Genomic DNA, 17,510 nt, shown 5'->3' with positions numbered 1-17,510 from the left:
GAAAGGGGGAGGCTTCTGTAGCACACACTAGAGCTTTTCTGATAATCAATTTTCTTGTAACCTAAGGCAAGAAACTAAGGATGATTGTTCAGTTGCTGTAAGTCTTACTGCGTTGTTATTTATAAGTGATTTAGAATACTATAAAGCAGAAATAATTTCCTTTCCAAATTTGTTTGCCTTCCTATGCAGAAATATGAAACAAATCTATAGTAGAGTTATTTTGTTCTTCTTTCTTTGAATCCTGATACTAATTTTTTTCTGCCTATTGATCTGTTTACAATCTTTCTTTTGGAAGTTTGTGTGCTGGTTTCCTCGTCTGTTCAATAAACATGTTTTTCCCAGGTTAACATTTTGGTCAAATTCTAAACAACTCTGGCAATGGAAATAACTTCATTGGTTTCAGTAAAGCTATGGCAATTGACACACATTAGGATTTCATTCTGTGCTTTAAAGAAGAATACAAGCACAAGAAGCTCTACACAAGCACTCTATTTTGAGTATTTCAAACTACATCCTGCCTGTTTACTTCAGGATCCAGTAAATTCCAGTAAAACTATCACTGTAAAACAGGGTCACAGATTATAGTTTTCCTTTTTTTAACAAGCTCTGAAAATACTGCCTTACTTTACCATTTTGAGAACTGTATTTGTTATTTTTAGTCTTCTATCTATTACCAGTGTGTTACAGACCTCTATAAGCATATCATATTATTCACAGTCTCTGAGCTGAGTATTTTGCTAAGACTGAGATATTAGTTGTCCAGCAGTTGCTCCTGTGATAACTATTTTATGGTCTCAGGACTTCCAACTTCTATGCATCAGTATGACATCCTTTATATTTTTTACTGCTCAAGTTTCTGTGTTTGGCATGGTTTTAGATGTTATCCTACCACTAAACACACAAAAATTTTGTCCCCAATTGTATTTTTGTTCCCTGTTGGATATTTGTTGCCGTGGCATAAAAACATCACAAATAATATTTATAGGGAGCACCTAACAGCGTATATAGATCAGGACACATTTTGCTAAACAAACTTCAGCGCTGACTAGTTCTGGCTCTTTTTTTGTGTGTGTTTTATTAATGTCCTTTACATTTCAAATCTCCTGTGATTCAACTGCTTGCTAATCTGGGAGAGTATACTCTGAAAGGCCTTTTCACTAATTACTGCATATTACATCCTGAGGGGGGTCATTTGGGGATAAATGGTCAAAGCTAACAATCTGTGCCTTAAAAATGAGGGGTTTTTTCTGTGTACTTCCTCAACTCATTAATTTTGCCACTACCAAAACTTGGGGCTTCTCCATTTATCAATCAGGGTGTTTGTCAAGCAAACCTAGCATTAATGTCATATATGCTTGTATCAGGACAACATTAAGTGGATCTTTCATAATTTACTAAGTGATTGATACCTTGAAAAGACTGACATTACATGGAAGGATGTAAAAAGAAAGAAGCATGTATTAGCTTTCTTTTCTGGCTGGATTTTGCCAGCTGGCAAAAAAAAATGCTTAAGAGGGATCCTGAATTGACAGGCAAGGGGTAAGTCTAACCTATGGAGTAAGCAACATGTTTGATGTCCTGGTCTCTCAGTCACGTAAATAAGGGATCTGGCACCCCTATGTCAAGCAGAACTTTTAATGGAAGAGGCCTGTGGTCATGGAGTATGCATTGTTCTGAGACTGTGACCGACAAATTAGTGAAAGCAGACAGACTAAAAGGAAAGCTCTTAATTTATAATATTCATATTCAACTAGTTAATATTTATCCCTAAATACTGCAGCACTTCTGTTGGGTTTCACTGCTACTGTGACTGTAAGGTTCTTTGGAAAGGTATAACATCATTCTTTGCACCAAGGAAAAACTTCCTCTCAGGCCTATAGCCAAGTATAGGACACATCTTCATAAGGCATGAGCCCCGGCCTCAAGCATGTTTTGCAAAAAAAGGTCAAAAGAAACATTTAACTTCTTACATTTCAAATTCTGATGTTTAAGGTATTGAGTGGAATAGCAATGATTCTGTGACCTTTTGGCAAAATTTTCAAGCAGGCATTGCAAACTTTACTTTCTGGCATAAATGCCAATTAGCAAGAGCATATAGGAGAAGGAAGTCCTACTGGATGACTGTCAAAAGCAAATCATCAAGTATTTAAGCAAACAAAGAACACATAAAAGCATAAGTGGCTAAAGTGGAAGAGTTTCCTGCCATGCTGATTACTGAGAATACTCTTTTGAAGGTCAACAGTACTCACATAACAAGCAGAATAAGCTAGGTAGGATAGTACTCCAAAGGAGAGTCGCCACTATACAATAAAAACAAGGAAAGCTATAGTTCTTGGGTGGAGGGGGTTGAAAGGGAAGTAATCAAATAGGAATAATATTTAAAGAATGCCCAATTTTAAAATGGCAACGGCAAAAAGGCTTTAGCCTGCCTAACTAGCTAAATACAAAAATTCGAAGAAAGCACTTTAGCTTTGTGAAATAAAGGCTTGAAGATGTAACAATCTAAGGCATGTTTTGGCTGTCATCCAGACAAGCATTCAAGCATGTGATTCAGCTTAACACTCAGTAATTCCACTGACTTCCTTTCTGGATCAGTAAGTACAAGCTATACAAAAACATGGAAATCTCGCTCTTTGCCTTCAAACCTTGAGAAGGAGAGCTGCTGGTAACACCTGGTAGAGCTTGAGGGCTAGTTTCCTAGGCTTCTATGCAAAGATGGGTAGGAAGGGAGAAGAGGAACCAAAATGGCTGTGGAATCATAACAGATTCAGGCACCATGATAGCAAAGACATAACTTTTTAACGGTTGCTGCATTGAATGGTGTTCAGAACAGAACTTAGCAGAGCTGTAAAATAAGTCTCTTCGATAGATGGGACTAGGCTGTAGAAACTGGAAAAGGATTTAAGTCCCTGGTACTAGATCCATTCATAGGAAAATACTACTTTCTGTTGATATTGGTAACACACAAATGAAATTACTCTCACCATGTGTTTTAAGGGCTGCACCTATAGGTAGCATCTGCTACGGAGTTTCTTATTGTCTCAGAGTACAATAATGTGGCTGTCTGTTTTTATCTCTTAATTCTATCCTATCAGAATAAATAGATTCTGACACTAATTCATATTCAGAGGGTTTTCTTGTTTGTTTGTTTGTTCCCTTTAAACCGTCTAGAGGAACTTAGGAATGAGAGAGCAGAGAGATCCATCGGTGAGTCTGCTCCTTTGACTTGCAGTGTTTTCCAGCATTTACTCCATAACAAGGCACCGAGGACATGTCTTTCCTCTAAAACTTACTCATGATCCATGAAAAATTGATTTCAAAATTACTTATTTAAGGGCTCAATACTGAAACATCTATCTAGTTCAGAAGTATTGCTTTCTTTATGGGCTCCATTCCTTTTTTAGTCACTTCCATTAGTTTATGAAATTTTTACTCTCCATGGCTTCTCTCCTGAAAAAAAAAAATAATCTTAACACCCCCCCCCCCAACCACTTCTTTTTTACAAGACTAGGATACAAATAGGAGAAACATCTGATTTTCTTCCTAACCTCATAGATTCTGGCATTAAAAATGCTCTCTATGCTTCTGAGCATAGAGAAGGAGTTCAAATATTATGCACAATACACAACCTTAAACAGACACAGCGCTCTAGTTGTGCAACTACTTGGCACTTTGTCCCCTTGAAAGGGATTACCCTAGCACAAGAGGACAGAACAATTAATTAGTGGAGCCAACAAAAAACAGTAGAACAAGAGCCACAGGATGAGATTTGATTGGGGGAAGAGCCAGAGCTCTCTAAAGGAGGCTATAATTATTGTGGCAAAGGAGGCACTGAAGGAGAATTCCAGAGACAATACAAATGAATGGGTGCAGAGCTCAGCTCTGCACGATGCAGACAGTACTTGGATATGGATCTGAAAAAAACACTTTATGCCTGAGATGTTGCTCAATAAAACATCCAAGTACTAGAGAGGGCTGGAGGTGATGGTACGATTTTAGAGGGAAATTTGCAGCAGTAACAGAGAAGAGAAAAGAAGAGAAGATCTACAACCCTTTGTTGCACAAGAAGTCAAAGAGAAAGTGTTGAGGACACCTATCTGTAGAACACGGCAGAAGTAGAGACTGACTAAAATAGGATAAATAATGTGCAAGAAGAGGTCTATTGCACTAGAGAATGAAGATGAGAAATGGGCAGAAACAAAACATTGTTTGGCAACAAACAAGAGCAACACATTGTACATAGAAAAAAGGGAGGGAAACCAAGAAACTGAGGATGAACAAAAATGGAATACAGGTTGTTACAAGAGAGAATGTCTGAGGAGGATGATTTGCTTACAGGAGTAAGGAATGGAAGGACTAGTGACGCCCATCAGCACCACTGAGACGAGCCAGAAAGCCCAGAGGCAAAGGCAGAGAGGACTGATCAAGAAAAAAGCTGTGTGCTAGAGGTCAAGAAGTTAGGGGAAAATTGAGAATAATGAAAAATTAAGCAGGTTAGACTTTAGTTTTTTTGGGGGGTTGGGCGGGGGGAGGGGTTGCAAATAGTGAAAGATTCTTCAGACATTCCAGGATTCTGAAAGAACTGGACACAAAGTTCTGGCAGGGGAACATATTACTGAAGTATGAGCTGCCAGTGTGATACAGTCATGAAGAAAACACTGGCGCTAGCCAGTTCCCTACTTCCCACGGAAGGTGAAAATATTAGCAACAGTTTCTAAATCCTTCATGAGATCTCAGTATGTTGTATGTTTCTGGTCACTTGTTTTCAAGAACAACGAGGCAGATGATGATTGCTAGGAAGATCACAGAAATGGAGGCAAGTGTCTTCAAGAGACTGCATTGTATAGTTGCAGTGGGTTGACCCCAGCTGTCAGTTAAGCTGCCACCCAGTCACTTGCTCACTCCCTGCCCCAGCCAGATAGGAGGGAGAACTGGAAGAGTAAAAGTGAGAAAAACTCAGGGATTGAGATAAAGACAGTTTAATAGTAAAGAAAAAGAAAAAAAACCAAGTAATGCAAAAGCAATCACTTGCCACCTCCCACCAGTAGACCAATGCCCAGCTAGTCTCCAAGGAACGGTTACCTTTGAAAAACTCCCGCCCTCCTTTAATGCTGAGTATGATGTTATATGGTATGATGTACCTGTTTGCTCAGTTTGGGTCAGCTCTCCTGGCCATGTCGCCTCTCAACCTCTTGTGCCCCCCCACCAGCTCACTCACTGGTGGTGGTAGGGGAGAGCAGAGTGAGAGAAGAGGTGGCCTTGCAAGCACTCTTCAGCAGTAGCTAAAACATTGGTAAGTTATGTAACTTAAATACTGTAACTTAATGTAACTTAATGTTGTAACTTAAATATTGTAGAGCTATGGATATTTTCTTTGGACTAAACTATAATTTCTGTGACAGCCAAAACAGCAAAATCAGCAACTGTTTCTGCCTTGTTAAAGAAAAGTTTTGTCATTTGCATATATGTTTGCTTCTTTAAAGACAAAACAGTACTACTGTGGCTTAGATTGGCTTAGATTTTACTCAGTGGTAACTGCTCTTTTAAGTGCTTCATTTTAACTTCATTATTAAAAAAACAGCATTCATCTTACAAACAGATTATTGTGTATATCATAACTCGCAGTTGCATTTTGGAATAACATATATTCACTTACAAAGGATTTAACATTATCTTAACCTAGAGTTGGTAGGTTATCAGAACACAAGCTACAGATAAAAATAGGTATGTATTTAAATAGGAGCTGCTCCCTTGTCCAAAGTTCAAGCTTCCATAAAACAGGGGTAAGTATCAGAGGCATAATGAAGACAGAGAGGAATTGGTTAATGATTAAACAGAGTAAGAAATGAAAAAGTGACACTGGCCAAAGAAAATTTTACATTACAACAAAATGTGTACAAGGCAGGAGAATAATTTGTCAAAGCATGTAAGTGAGCTAACCATCCTGATGTTGTTGAATAATAGTTTGGATGAAATAATTAAGAAATTCAGGTAGGAAATGGTCCTGAATTGTTGAAAGGAATGTGTTTGGTGATCTACTTGAAGTTAAGAAGCTGTTTTTCTATAAACAAATGGAATACCCTTTAGAGTATGCATGTAGTATATTTTTTAATATGTTTTACAATCAGTACAAGTTCTCTATTACTCCTAAAAACTAAGCTTTTGTTTTAGATTAGCAATGATTATTTCAGTACAGTAAAACAGTTACCTACCATATTTAAGAAAACCAAAATCAAGACAACTACATTAATTATTAAGAACCCAGTGTTCTATTGTCATCACAGTGAACAATTGTTAAAAAAAGGAAACAAATGGCAAACTAATGATAACCCTTGCCCATTATTCATTAGGTACTATAATGTATTATTTTCCTCATCTTGAACACTTTGTTCTACAGCATAAATTTGACAATGCATTTGGACTGGAACTCCCTCTCAAATCAGCTTTTTAAGGCCCCATAATACTAATTATGAAACACAAAGCTGGTAAGTGCTTATGGACCCAACATAAGTCTTTCATATTTTAATTTGCAGCCACCTCCTCTCGTTTGATAGAAACTGGCTTGTAAAATGATCAAAATGTTTACCTATTGTAAAATGTTTCTGATACATTCAAAAAAAATTTAAACATGGGATTAAAACATGTTTTCTTCAGCTGTATCCAACAAATCAGATTTTAAATGTCTCTAAATGTACTTTGAGTTTCCCCATAAGGCTACTTTTGAACTTCAATTAAATAAATTAAAAAAGCACAAAAACCTAAAATAGGGTATTTTTTAAGGATTAGCAAATCAAATCAAAACAGTTAGTATGCAGATTTAAAAAAAAAACAACAACAAAACACAACAAAAAACCCAAAACCAACACCATGACAAATTTCAGATCAAACAATATTAATTGTGGAAAGGTTACAGCCTTTCTGTCATACTATAACAAAATGATTTAGCGCTTTTGACCATAGCCAAGCAGTTAATATTTCTTTTCCATTACATTCTTGTATGTTTGGAAAATATATATTTATATATACTTAATATTTTGGTTTTAATACTCACATATTTTCAATTTGCATTTGTTGTGGAAACAGTAACAGATTGAGCCTTGGTTTTAGACATAATTTGGGTAACAATAACACAGCATGTTCCATACTGAAATAGTTCAGAAGATGGATGAGATATTATGTGCTCTGGCCTTACTGTAATTTAGATTATCTATTTATCATTCATTTACATACTTCTTATTTAACAGGTTTTGGACACACACAGGTGATAAAAGGGTCTGGCACTGCTTTCCATTATTGAGTGTGGAAATTTATGTAGTGATTAGATTATTATGCTATTTCAGCTCTCTCTGTGGGTTTTGGAAACAAAATACTTGCAATATATCTAAAACATTTTCTATTTAAGAGAGTAACAAATGTTTGTTACAAATACTCTTCAGAAGTCCCCTGTGACTTGTAAGTATTACTCTTCTGGCTTTGCCAATAGGTGCTTTAATAAGGTGACTTTCAGCAAGTAAGCTGCAAACCTGACAAAGTATGGATTGATCTCCCATTTTGATATTTTTACCACTGCACAGTGCTAGCTCTTGTTTTATTATTTTCTCTGGTCCATTTTTAAACATTCACTTGTAATTTAGTATGTAAATAAACCACTGCTAAAGAAACATTGTTTGAATCAGTTAATATTAAAGTGTTACACATATAATAAGAAATAAACCCTTGGATCAAAAGCACAGTTGCAGATAATTAACCTAGCTCTGTGAAGAAATTGTATCAGCTTAAATCAAAGGGCTTGTGACTTTGGAACAAAGGTTCTGAGGCTGTGCACAGTGAGACGTTTGCTGATGGCCAACGCACGGCTCACACCTCCTCCTTATTTCCAGTTGCCAGACTCCACTGACAGAGTTCTTAAATGCATCACTTTCCACTATTAGATGTACATTGTGTAAAGAAGTATAAATATATACTATATCTAAATATTATATTTAAGAATTATACATATAACTATAGCATTTGATGTATTTGCTGCAGAGTTTCATATATAGGCAATCACAATATTGTAGTTAATGTTTTAGTTGTAGGTAATTCATAGAATTTGGGTGGCAAAAGGTAGCCAGGGGAAAGATCTCCAGGATGGAAAACAGAACAAAAGTTCTTTAATATTGTCCCTGCATTAAATTGCAGTCTGCATTATGAACAGATAAATAAATAGGGAGCCCAGGATGAGTTCAAATTTTGGCAGTGTGTCTTCAGCACCTGATTTTCCACCAACTGTTTTGTAAAGTGATTATATATTTCTGCAAGCTACAAATCAGTTGGTCTTTCAATCTACACACAACAGGTAGTCTTGTCTTGATTGGATGTCTTGTCAAATTGGTTAATTAAGTCAGTACTAAAGCAAAATTGTGTGAAATCAGATTGTGACAAGCTATCGTCTTGGTTGTGTCTTTCAGAAAACACATCTGAAAAGTATTTGTCTGCAATATCAGCTGTATCTTCTTCTGAACAGCCATTTCTTTTGCCTTTTAAAGAATGAGATGGGACTAATAATCTTCTTCCTATGGTAACTACAAAGTCAATGTTAATTAGACAGTAAATACAAACTATTTATTTTTACTATTACAGCTGTTACGTGCCTCCAGTCACTTTAGAGAGTGGATCCTCTCCTGCCATGATATGCAGTTCCCCATTGCTTTGTAAGCCGTGGTCCCTTACTTTATTCTGTCTTTGACTAGGCTCAGTCTGGTCAAGAATGCATCTTGGCCCTAATCTCTGTGATAACCCTCAAATTGCTGAAATTGTTGCATTTAAAGACCTCCATCAATCGCCATATGTCTTTTCAATGAAAAAACTACCACATGTGAGCATTTTTAAATATGTATGCTGAATTATGTGTATGAGACGCCTCCTTCCATTCTCACTCCAGTTTCCTGTCTTAGAAAACTGGCCCTGCTTCTAGGGTCTACATGCCCCACTTGTTTTCTTCTTGTGCCCCTTCAGTCTTTGCTAAGGTCTGACATTTCTTCTCTCTCTCTCTCTCTCTCCCCCCCTAGCAAAAACATGGCAAGTGTCTTCTGATTCTTGTTATAAACCTGTCTCTTTTTCCTTTCCCAAAAATCTTGTAATATTCAAGCCTTTGGTTAAGGATTAAATGTTTAACAACTGCTTGTTTTAAACCAACTTGCCAAAACAACTGGTCTGTCTTTCCCTACATTGTCATATATTATTTATAGTACAGCAGTACTGAAAGGGATCAAAATTAAAGATCCAAGTGGGGACACATTAAAACCGCAATTCACATTCCAAAAATTTTTCAGGGAGAAGGAAATCTTCCTTCCACCCTTTAGTGGTTCACTTTGAGCAAAATCTTATCCATAGCAGGAGGAAGCTTTCCTGTATGCAAAAAATTACATCTAAAATGACAAATAATATTTCTACAGGGCTTAAGGTAGAAAATCCACAGTAGCGGGGGCGGGTAGTAGCAGTAGTAAATTTCAGTATAAGAGACTTTGAAATTGGTGATTTTTTTATATAATTCAAAAGAATTGTAGCTATTTTACATTAGGTAGTTGAACCTTTCTCTTGCAATTACATGCTATAAAACCGGCTTTTTTAAAAAACACATTAAGTGTTTATACAGCTGGTGACTCTGAGACACAGTTTTTATGTATCTATATGATTTTATGATTTGTCAAATATACTTGCCCCACACATTTACCATATGTATATATACATACAAACAATGTATCTATAGTATCTTAATAATCTCTGACTTTTTTCAGCATAAACCTTATGTATACCTGCTGTTTAGCCTAATGGTCACTGGTTTTCTTCTGTTCTAGTGCTTATGTACCAAAGACAGTAGCAGGTCATTGCAAGTGGGCGGAAGTTCTGAAAGATTTGGAGCAGATCAAGACATCCAAAGTAAGTTCATGAAAAAGTCAGCATTTCATATAATCATAGGAGCAGACGTAATTAAATATTTAGCACTGTACTTAGCTAAGAAGTGTCAGTGACAGGGAGCAGGAAAAAAGATGGTGTTTGTATAATGCCATTTCATGGGTGGAAGCAAAGCAATAGAAGGTTAAAGGGAATTAGAATTGACCAAATACTGTGGATTCTAGAATTAAACATTATTTTCTTTCTCACTTTTCCTAAGAAAAGTGGCAGTGGGCTTGGGAGTTAGGTCCTTCGGAGAAAGTATGGTGGGACTCGATTCTGATGGGTCCTCCTCATAGTGAAGCCCATCCTGTGGGTTACTAAGTGACTTTAAGATCCCCTGACTTGCTGGCTCCCAGTACCTGGATGGATTGGGCCTTTCAACTTGGACCTAATCCATGTCTTGCAGAGTTAGCTTTATTATCTCTAAATCCGTTAGTTAATGTTCATAATTCTAACTCTTGTTTTCTTTTAGGACATTGATGTCAGTTTATATACTGCAAACACAGATGAGGGTGTAAGTAAACTTAAAATTTGACCACAACTGGTCTAATATGGTAGCTTCATTTCTTTACTAGCAACTTTCTCCTAAGGCAGCCTTGGTCTAATTTGAGAAAAGTTTCAAATCAAATAATTTGCCTTGGAAGGAACAGTTCTGTTAGTTAAAGTACTTATGATAAATTATGTAAGCAGGTATTAATTTTATCGAATCACCTGCTATTAAAATTAATCAATTAAAACAGATGATCCAAAATGATCTTATCAAAGCAAACACTACTAAAATAATGTTGGTATTCGTTTGTAATTTGAGGGAGGAAAAAAGTGTCAAAGAAACTTCCAAAGACAATTATTTAACACCATGCATTATTTAATGGAATAAAATACCAGAGAAGTGGAATATGGAGAGTAACTGTCAGCATCTACCTGTGCATTTCTCTGCTTTTGCCACTCCTTAGTTTAGCAGCAAATACCTAGGTACTCTCAAGGATTTAGATTTCTAATAGTTGCAGATTATATTTTATCCTGCAAGGGATGAATTATGTTAATTTGTCAATATAATTCTTAATACAATCATAGAAACCTATGTAAAATATGATCATCTTAAATGCAGTTTCCATAAATTCATTCCTGAAGAGACTTTTTCATAATCTGTTGCTGTGGACCTCAGTCTGCACTCCATGGGACACATGCATCCCACCAGGAAAATGAATCCAGCCAATACCCCACTCCTACCAGTCATCTTGTTATAGCCCTGGTGGAATTGGCTGGATTCATCGCTGCGGTAGTAGCCTTGCTTCTGAGACATTGCTTTCCTGACAACATAAACATTCACACAAGGACTGTGCCAAACACAGATGATACATGAATCCTGTACATAAAGAGTTAATGAAAGATTTCCTAGAAATGATGGACTGACTACCTCAGTGCAGAATAGTCTCAGCATGCACGCAGAATACAGCAATGTTGATGTATTCAGTGGATCTGGCAAGCCTGAGAAAGCACAGAGTCTGATGTGTCTGTACAGTTAGCCTTGTACATGACAGGAAAAAAGGTCACAAGACATGCACGTCCACATCCACACACATATTCTCTTAACTGAACTGAGCCAGAGAGGTTAATCCATTTTAATGGCTGATTTAATAACTCGTAATGTCAGGAGGATTTTCTTGAAGTGGGACAGTCTGATATGAAAGTCAGACAACCTAGGACTTATTCTTGGCTTTATTGTTGACTTGATGGAGAAATTAGTACCTCTGCTTCTTTTTCTTTAATTTGTGAAATAAGGGTAATATCTACTTTCTCTTGTCCTCTACCTATTCTGAATTCAGATCTCTGAATGAAAGTGCTAGAACTACTAAGAATAATACTATTTTAATGCCACTATATCTAATTATATCCCAAATTTCTGTCCTAATTAATTATTTTCCTATGTTCTTCACTAAGACACTGTTTCACCTCATTTTAGCAAATTGGCTGGCCTTTATGTTGCTAGCTGTCACAGCCAATCTTTGCAGATATTTAAAAGTATTTGACAAGTAAGAAGAAATAGCTGGTAAATAAAAATCAGCCACTTCGTGGTAAATTATATCTTACATTCACTTATTCCTTTTTAATTGTAAAACTATTACAACTTCATTTTTTTCAGAAAGAATGCCAAGAACCTGTAATGAGATGCTTTTTCTTAGAGACAGAAGTGATTCTTCAAGAATGTCTTATCAAAAATTGTAGTAAAACACAGGATGTATGGAACATATGGAAAAATGGAAACGCAAGCTTAGAAAATAACAAGGTAAGTAACACCAATGGTCTGTGGAAAAAAGGCAAATCAAAAGTGTTTCTTCAGTAGCAGAAGTACCTCTTTTGTTATATAAAAGGTGGGATGGTACAGATGAAAGCAAATGGGATCCAGTAACCTGTACATATAACAATGAAAAAGCTACACATACAACAATGAAAAAGCAGAATTTAGTGCTTTTCAGAAAAACACTTTCAGTATTCCCATCAAAGCAAATACTTCTGACTGTGCATGCATACTTGTGTCAGGGCATTTGATTGTTTATGTATAAATAACAGTTTATAACCTCAGTATCTAAAGTCAGGTATGCTCAGACACATACAGAAAAGTATCCTAATTTTCAAAAGGACAGCCAATTGCATCTTTCACTGAAGTGCTGTATCTTTGAAAGCTGATTCTACTTGGAAAGCAAGCCAGGAGCTGCATAGACCATAAGTACCATGGAAGCCTCCAGCAATGCTTTCTGTAGCCATTGACTGCATTGGAGTTATTCACAAAGACAGGACAAACAACGGTTAGTTCTCTATCAGAACAAATAGATCAGTACCCTGCTTTACTATTGCATTTTGTTTTTCAGTTGAATTCCAAAACATCAGCAAAATGCAAAGAATGTGAAGAGTATGAAGAAAAAAATTTTACTGAATTTATACAGAGTTTTGTAAAGGTTATACAGAAGGAATGCAAACACTGACCAAATGACACAAGCTGGGAACCAAGATTCTTCCACGAACATCCTCAGAGAAATTAGATTATCACCAACAATAAACTAGAAAGAACATCACTTACAATCCTACTTACATAGCATAACACGTAAAAAAAGAATAATAAAATCCCTGTAATTCACAATGTATTCATAACTGAATACATACAAATGATAATACTTAGGAAATATAAATGAAAGGAATTTAACAGTGTTTAAAGCTTCTTCTTGACTTAAAGTAAGTCTTTTGGTAAGTCCACCAGAAAAGAAATCCTGTCTAATTTACCAACCTTTCAACAAAATTCTCTAAGATCTCAGGGTATCTGCAGTAGGAACCTCCTCATGAATATCAGTTCAGGGCTAACTGAATGGGGTTTCAGAGAAAAGCTCTTCTTTTATTATTATTAATATAAAATTATCATAACCTTTTAAAGCATTTGGCTATAGCTATTTTTGTTATCTGAAATCTATCCCTTTACCATCTGTGCTCCTAGAAGATTCTAGCTCATCTCTCACTTCTGTTGTTAGTCATGTCTGACAGTTTTCCTTGCAATTTTTTTTTCTTATTAACATTCCTTCAATGAACTAACATCAAATCACAAGCTGAGGCCTATTTGTCTCAAAGGTCTATTGGCTACCTCTTAATATATTTATTTCTACTATGGTTTTCAGGTAAACCCAATTATTTCTTTTACCTAAGAATTTAAAGTCAAAAGTTAGAATATTTCTTTAAAGAGTCTTCCTTACATTTTTTCCCTTTTGTACAATGGTAGCATAAGGGCATTAAAAATTACCTCCAGTCTTCTCAACAGAAGGTAATGCTGGTGCTTGGTTCCATTGTCCAATGACAGAACATGCTTTGTTACTTCATTTGCTACCTCTGATGCAGACACTACCTTACTCATTATGGTAATTACTACAGTTCCTTTAGCAATTACCAAAGATTTCAATCTAAATTTCAACCAAAGAAAAGTAGCATAAGTTTCATTCTCTGAATAAAGGAGGTGACCAAATCTCTTACACACACCACATCTCTTACACATTTCTTAGGTAGAAATCTTTCCTATGTAGGAGAGTTTGTAACTTTGGTCTCCTTTTGGGGCAAGAACTTTGAAGGGAGGAATCACTTTTGACCAGTTATTGGAAATCATGATAACTGTATTTCTAAGACTCAATGCCTCACCTGTCCCCTGTTAGTTCTGAAATGTTGCATAGTCTTCTTTCAGCTCATTCTAAAGTAACTGCTTTCTTCATGATTCATAACCATGTCATACCAACTGCTACCCATAATAAGTAATACTTTCCTCCAGGCACCTCCATTTCTCCATCTTCATTTGTGTGCTGGTTTTGGCTGGGATAGAGTTACTTTTCTTCATAGTAGCTAGTATGGGGCTATGTTTTGGATTTGTGCTGAAAACAGTGATGATAACACTGGGATGTTTTAGTTACTGCTGAGCAGTGCTCACACAGAGCCAAGGGCTTTTCTGCTCCTCACCCCACACCACCAGCGAACAGGCTGGGGGGGCACAAGGAGTTAGGAGGGGACACAGCTGGGACAGCTGACCCCAACTGACCAAAGGGATATTCCAGACCATATGACATCATGCTCAGGATATAAAGCTGGGGGAAGAAGGAAGCGGGGACATTTGGAGTGATGGCATTTGTCTTCCCAAGTAACCGTTAGGCGTGATGGACCCTGCTTTCCTGGAGATGGCTGAACACCTGCCTGCCCGTGGGAAGTGGGGAATGAATTCCTTGGTTTGCTTTGCTTGTGTGTGCAGCTTTTGCTTTACCTATTAAACTGTCTTTATCTCAGCCCATGAGTTTTCTCGCTTTTACGCCTTCTGTCCTCTCCCCCATCCCACTGGGGAGGAGTGAGCGAGTGGCTGTGTGGGGCTTGGTTGCTGGCTGGGGTTAAACCACGACAGTTTGATAACTGGCTGAGTCATTCAACTGTCTGCTTACCAGGAAGGAAGTCTCAATCTCGTTATGGCAACAAATACACTGCCTGGTACTCTTTTATTGGTGGGTTACTCCCAACAGTCAATCTTCAGCACTCTTAGGAGCTGAATCTCCAGTAAACTGCAAGAGAAAGAACACAAATGTGAACACAGTGGATGTCATCTTCCAGATGACGCATAGACTGATTGGTAAATTCATAAGTGCATTGATATCGGGATTAAATACTGGCAGAGGTATCACAGAAGAAATAAATTCTTTGCCACTGCAAAACATCAATGGAAGAAGTGTTTATGACGTAGTTTGAAGTAAACTGGTCCTACATTCTAAATTTTTCCTTAAAACAATGGTATGCATTGAATATGATTTTCTCTTACCTGATGTCACATGCATAGGCAAAGTAATACCAAGTTACAACTGTGGTCATTAATCAAAGGGATAAAGGAATTTTCCTTATTTCTAGCTTTGAGGGAGCTTGAGACACAGTCCAGCAGTATTCATGATGGGAGAAACAAAAGAGCTCTTTTGCTCAAGTAGTTTTTTTTACCTTGGCCATTGTGAAAATCAGTTACCTGATTAATTTTATTCTGTTTTTCATTAAATCATTTACCAGTGGCAAGTATGTTAAATACTATGAATTTGTCTTTCCCAAATCATATCACTAACTCTGTGGCCACTCAGCTTGCCACGCTGTTAGCCACTTCCTGTTGGACATTGGCCATATCTCTTTTATTTCATTTCACCTCTACCTGTTCCAGATGCATATTCTAGAACCAAAAAAAGGCCTTTTGCTTATCTAGTTCTCCAGTATTTCTCCTGGGGTTTTCCTTTTTTCTGAGAGCTAAGCTGCCAGTTGAAAGCTTTACTACATCCTGAATCCTATGGTTATAAGAAGTGATCTGATCTGTATAAAGGATGGACTAAATTAAGACCAGGTTGGTATTCTTTTTTTTAGTGAGGGAATTCATACATATCCTGGAGGAAAAGATTCAATATGACTAAGACATGCATGAATCTGATCTGACTTGTTAGTACTGCAGGCAGAACAGTAAAAAACTAATTGAGGGTGCCTACTTTTGAAGTAAGCATCCCTAGGTTGAGGAAGGTATTTCTTCTACACAAGGTCTAGTAATTTGTGTGGCATTTACTATCTAATCTTTTCCAACTACTGTTGGTAAAAGCTAAGAGAGAGATTAATATTGTATTTTCTCCAATTAATCCAACTCAGTTTGGGACTAAGGTGACTCATAGCAGAGTGTTTCTATATTCAGAAGGAAAAATAACTCTATGTTTTGACACCAGAAGAGAAGAATAATGCTTTTCCACAGAAGTTTTGGACTACATAATTCCGTGTTCCTGACTTTGCAATAATTTAAAATCTACTTTTCCTTTCCTTTCCTGGTATTCAGTTTTTGTATTTCTGTCTATATTTTAACAGGATAATGCAAGTAGCACTAGTGCAGATGATGTCTGACATCTGCCTTTTTGTTCTTTTATGAGACCCTGAAAATAAATACCGGTTGCTTATCAACGGAACGTTGTGGCTCCGAATATTTGAGCACCTGTTGATCAGGTACTGTGCAGATAATTTCACAGGAGATGTTTGAAAGTCCTCACAGTTCAAAGTCAGTTCTGGATCAGCATCAGTATATTTATACAAGGACTATTAGCCACAATACCTCCCTCTTAAAACACATAGGAGAATTTAACCAATAATTTCTGCAGTCCAGATTTTCTTTTAAGCAGTCCATCTATGCTGCATGTTCAATAGGTTTCAGTTTCTGCAATGTCCAACTGTCTTTTACAATTACAGGGCACAGTACGAATTATCCATTTCATTTCCTTAGTAGACATTTGGACCTTAAAAGTAGCATCTGACAGTTTCCCCACAATTTTTTAACTCACTTCAATTTCTGACTAAGGTTATACAGTGATTTAATTAAGCTAGTAATATGGCATTATCACTGTTGAGTACACTGAAGGAGTATTCTCCTCTGATACCCAAAGCAAGCTCTTACATCCTGAATGGCTCTTCTTAGGCATTTACCGATGCAGATGCATAAGTCTGTAATAATTAATCACAGCCCAGAGGTAATGGTCCATTTGTCCCTTCTTTAACCAGGGAGATGCTATTTTAACGGGCAAGATGCCTTCAGTGAGAAGCCAACAGCCTTGGGAACCTTAAAAGCAAGCAAAGAGCGGGTTAACAGAGTGCTGCAGGTCTATAGCTGATGGTCTGTTTTGCCCAAGCAGAAAAAAGTGACTCCTCATTTGACTTGAGTGATGGTATGAGTGGTTTCATCTTTTTCTCCATTAAAATCCCCTTTGAAGGGATTGATATAAGTGATCACTGATGCTAGTTCATTTGGAAATGAGAACTTTGTGAAAGCCAGAATCATTAATGGTAGTGGAAAAAGGCAAACTCTGAAGTGTAGCTAGTTCTCTTATTGGGAGCTTCACTGGTTTTGGGAAAATATAAAAAAAGGGGGATTCTTTGCCAGTAGTGAAGTAGCTGGGGGCTCAGCAGCAATTTCAGATTATCCATCTTGTTCACATGGCTATGTGAGGAAAATAATAGTTAGAAACATACTTTAGGATGCATTCCAGCTCCATGTGGCA

At 36.9% G+C, this 17,510-nt stretch overlaps 1 protein-coding gene across 7 annotated transcripts in view; it reads left to right on the top strand.

The window, feature by feature from the left end:
- Nucleotides 1–14,747, top strand: part of IL15 (interleukin 15) — a 48,609-nt gene extending 33,862 nt beyond the window's left edge. For 4 of the 7 annotated variants that reach the window (XM_075035837.1, XM_075035826.1, XM_075035846.1 and 1 more), the window contains exons 3-7: nt 8,451–8,560; nt 9,840–9,921; nt 10,412–10,453; nt 12,083–12,226; nt 12,810–14,747. In XM_075035837.1, the coding sequence (XP_074891938.1) occupies nt 8,451–8,560; nt 9,840–9,921; nt 10,412–10,453; nt 12,083–12,226; nt 12,810–12,923 (492 nt within the window). In that variant the 3' untranslated portion in view covers nt 12,924–14,747. Of the gene's footprint in view, nt 1–8,450; nt 8,561–8,622; nt 8,694–9,839; nt 9,922–10,411; nt 10,454–12,082; nt 12,227–12,809 lie in introns of all 7 variants that reach the window. The other 3 variants (XM_075035865.1, XM_075035876.1, XM_075035886.1) reach the window with 2 other exon arrangements.
- The last annotated feature ends 2,763 nt before the right edge of the window (nt 14,748–17,510 follow it).

Source organism: Buteo buteo, chromosome 1 (assembly GCF_964188355.1).
Source record: "Buteo buteo chromosome 1, bButBut1.hap1.1, whole genome shotgun sequence".
Lineage (NCBI taxonomy): Eukaryota > Metazoa > Chordata > Aves > Accipitriformes > Accipitridae > Buteo > Buteo buteo.
The sequence above is the reverse complement of the archived record's forward strand: the minus strand, read 5'-3'. Positions and strand labels throughout refer to the sequence as shown.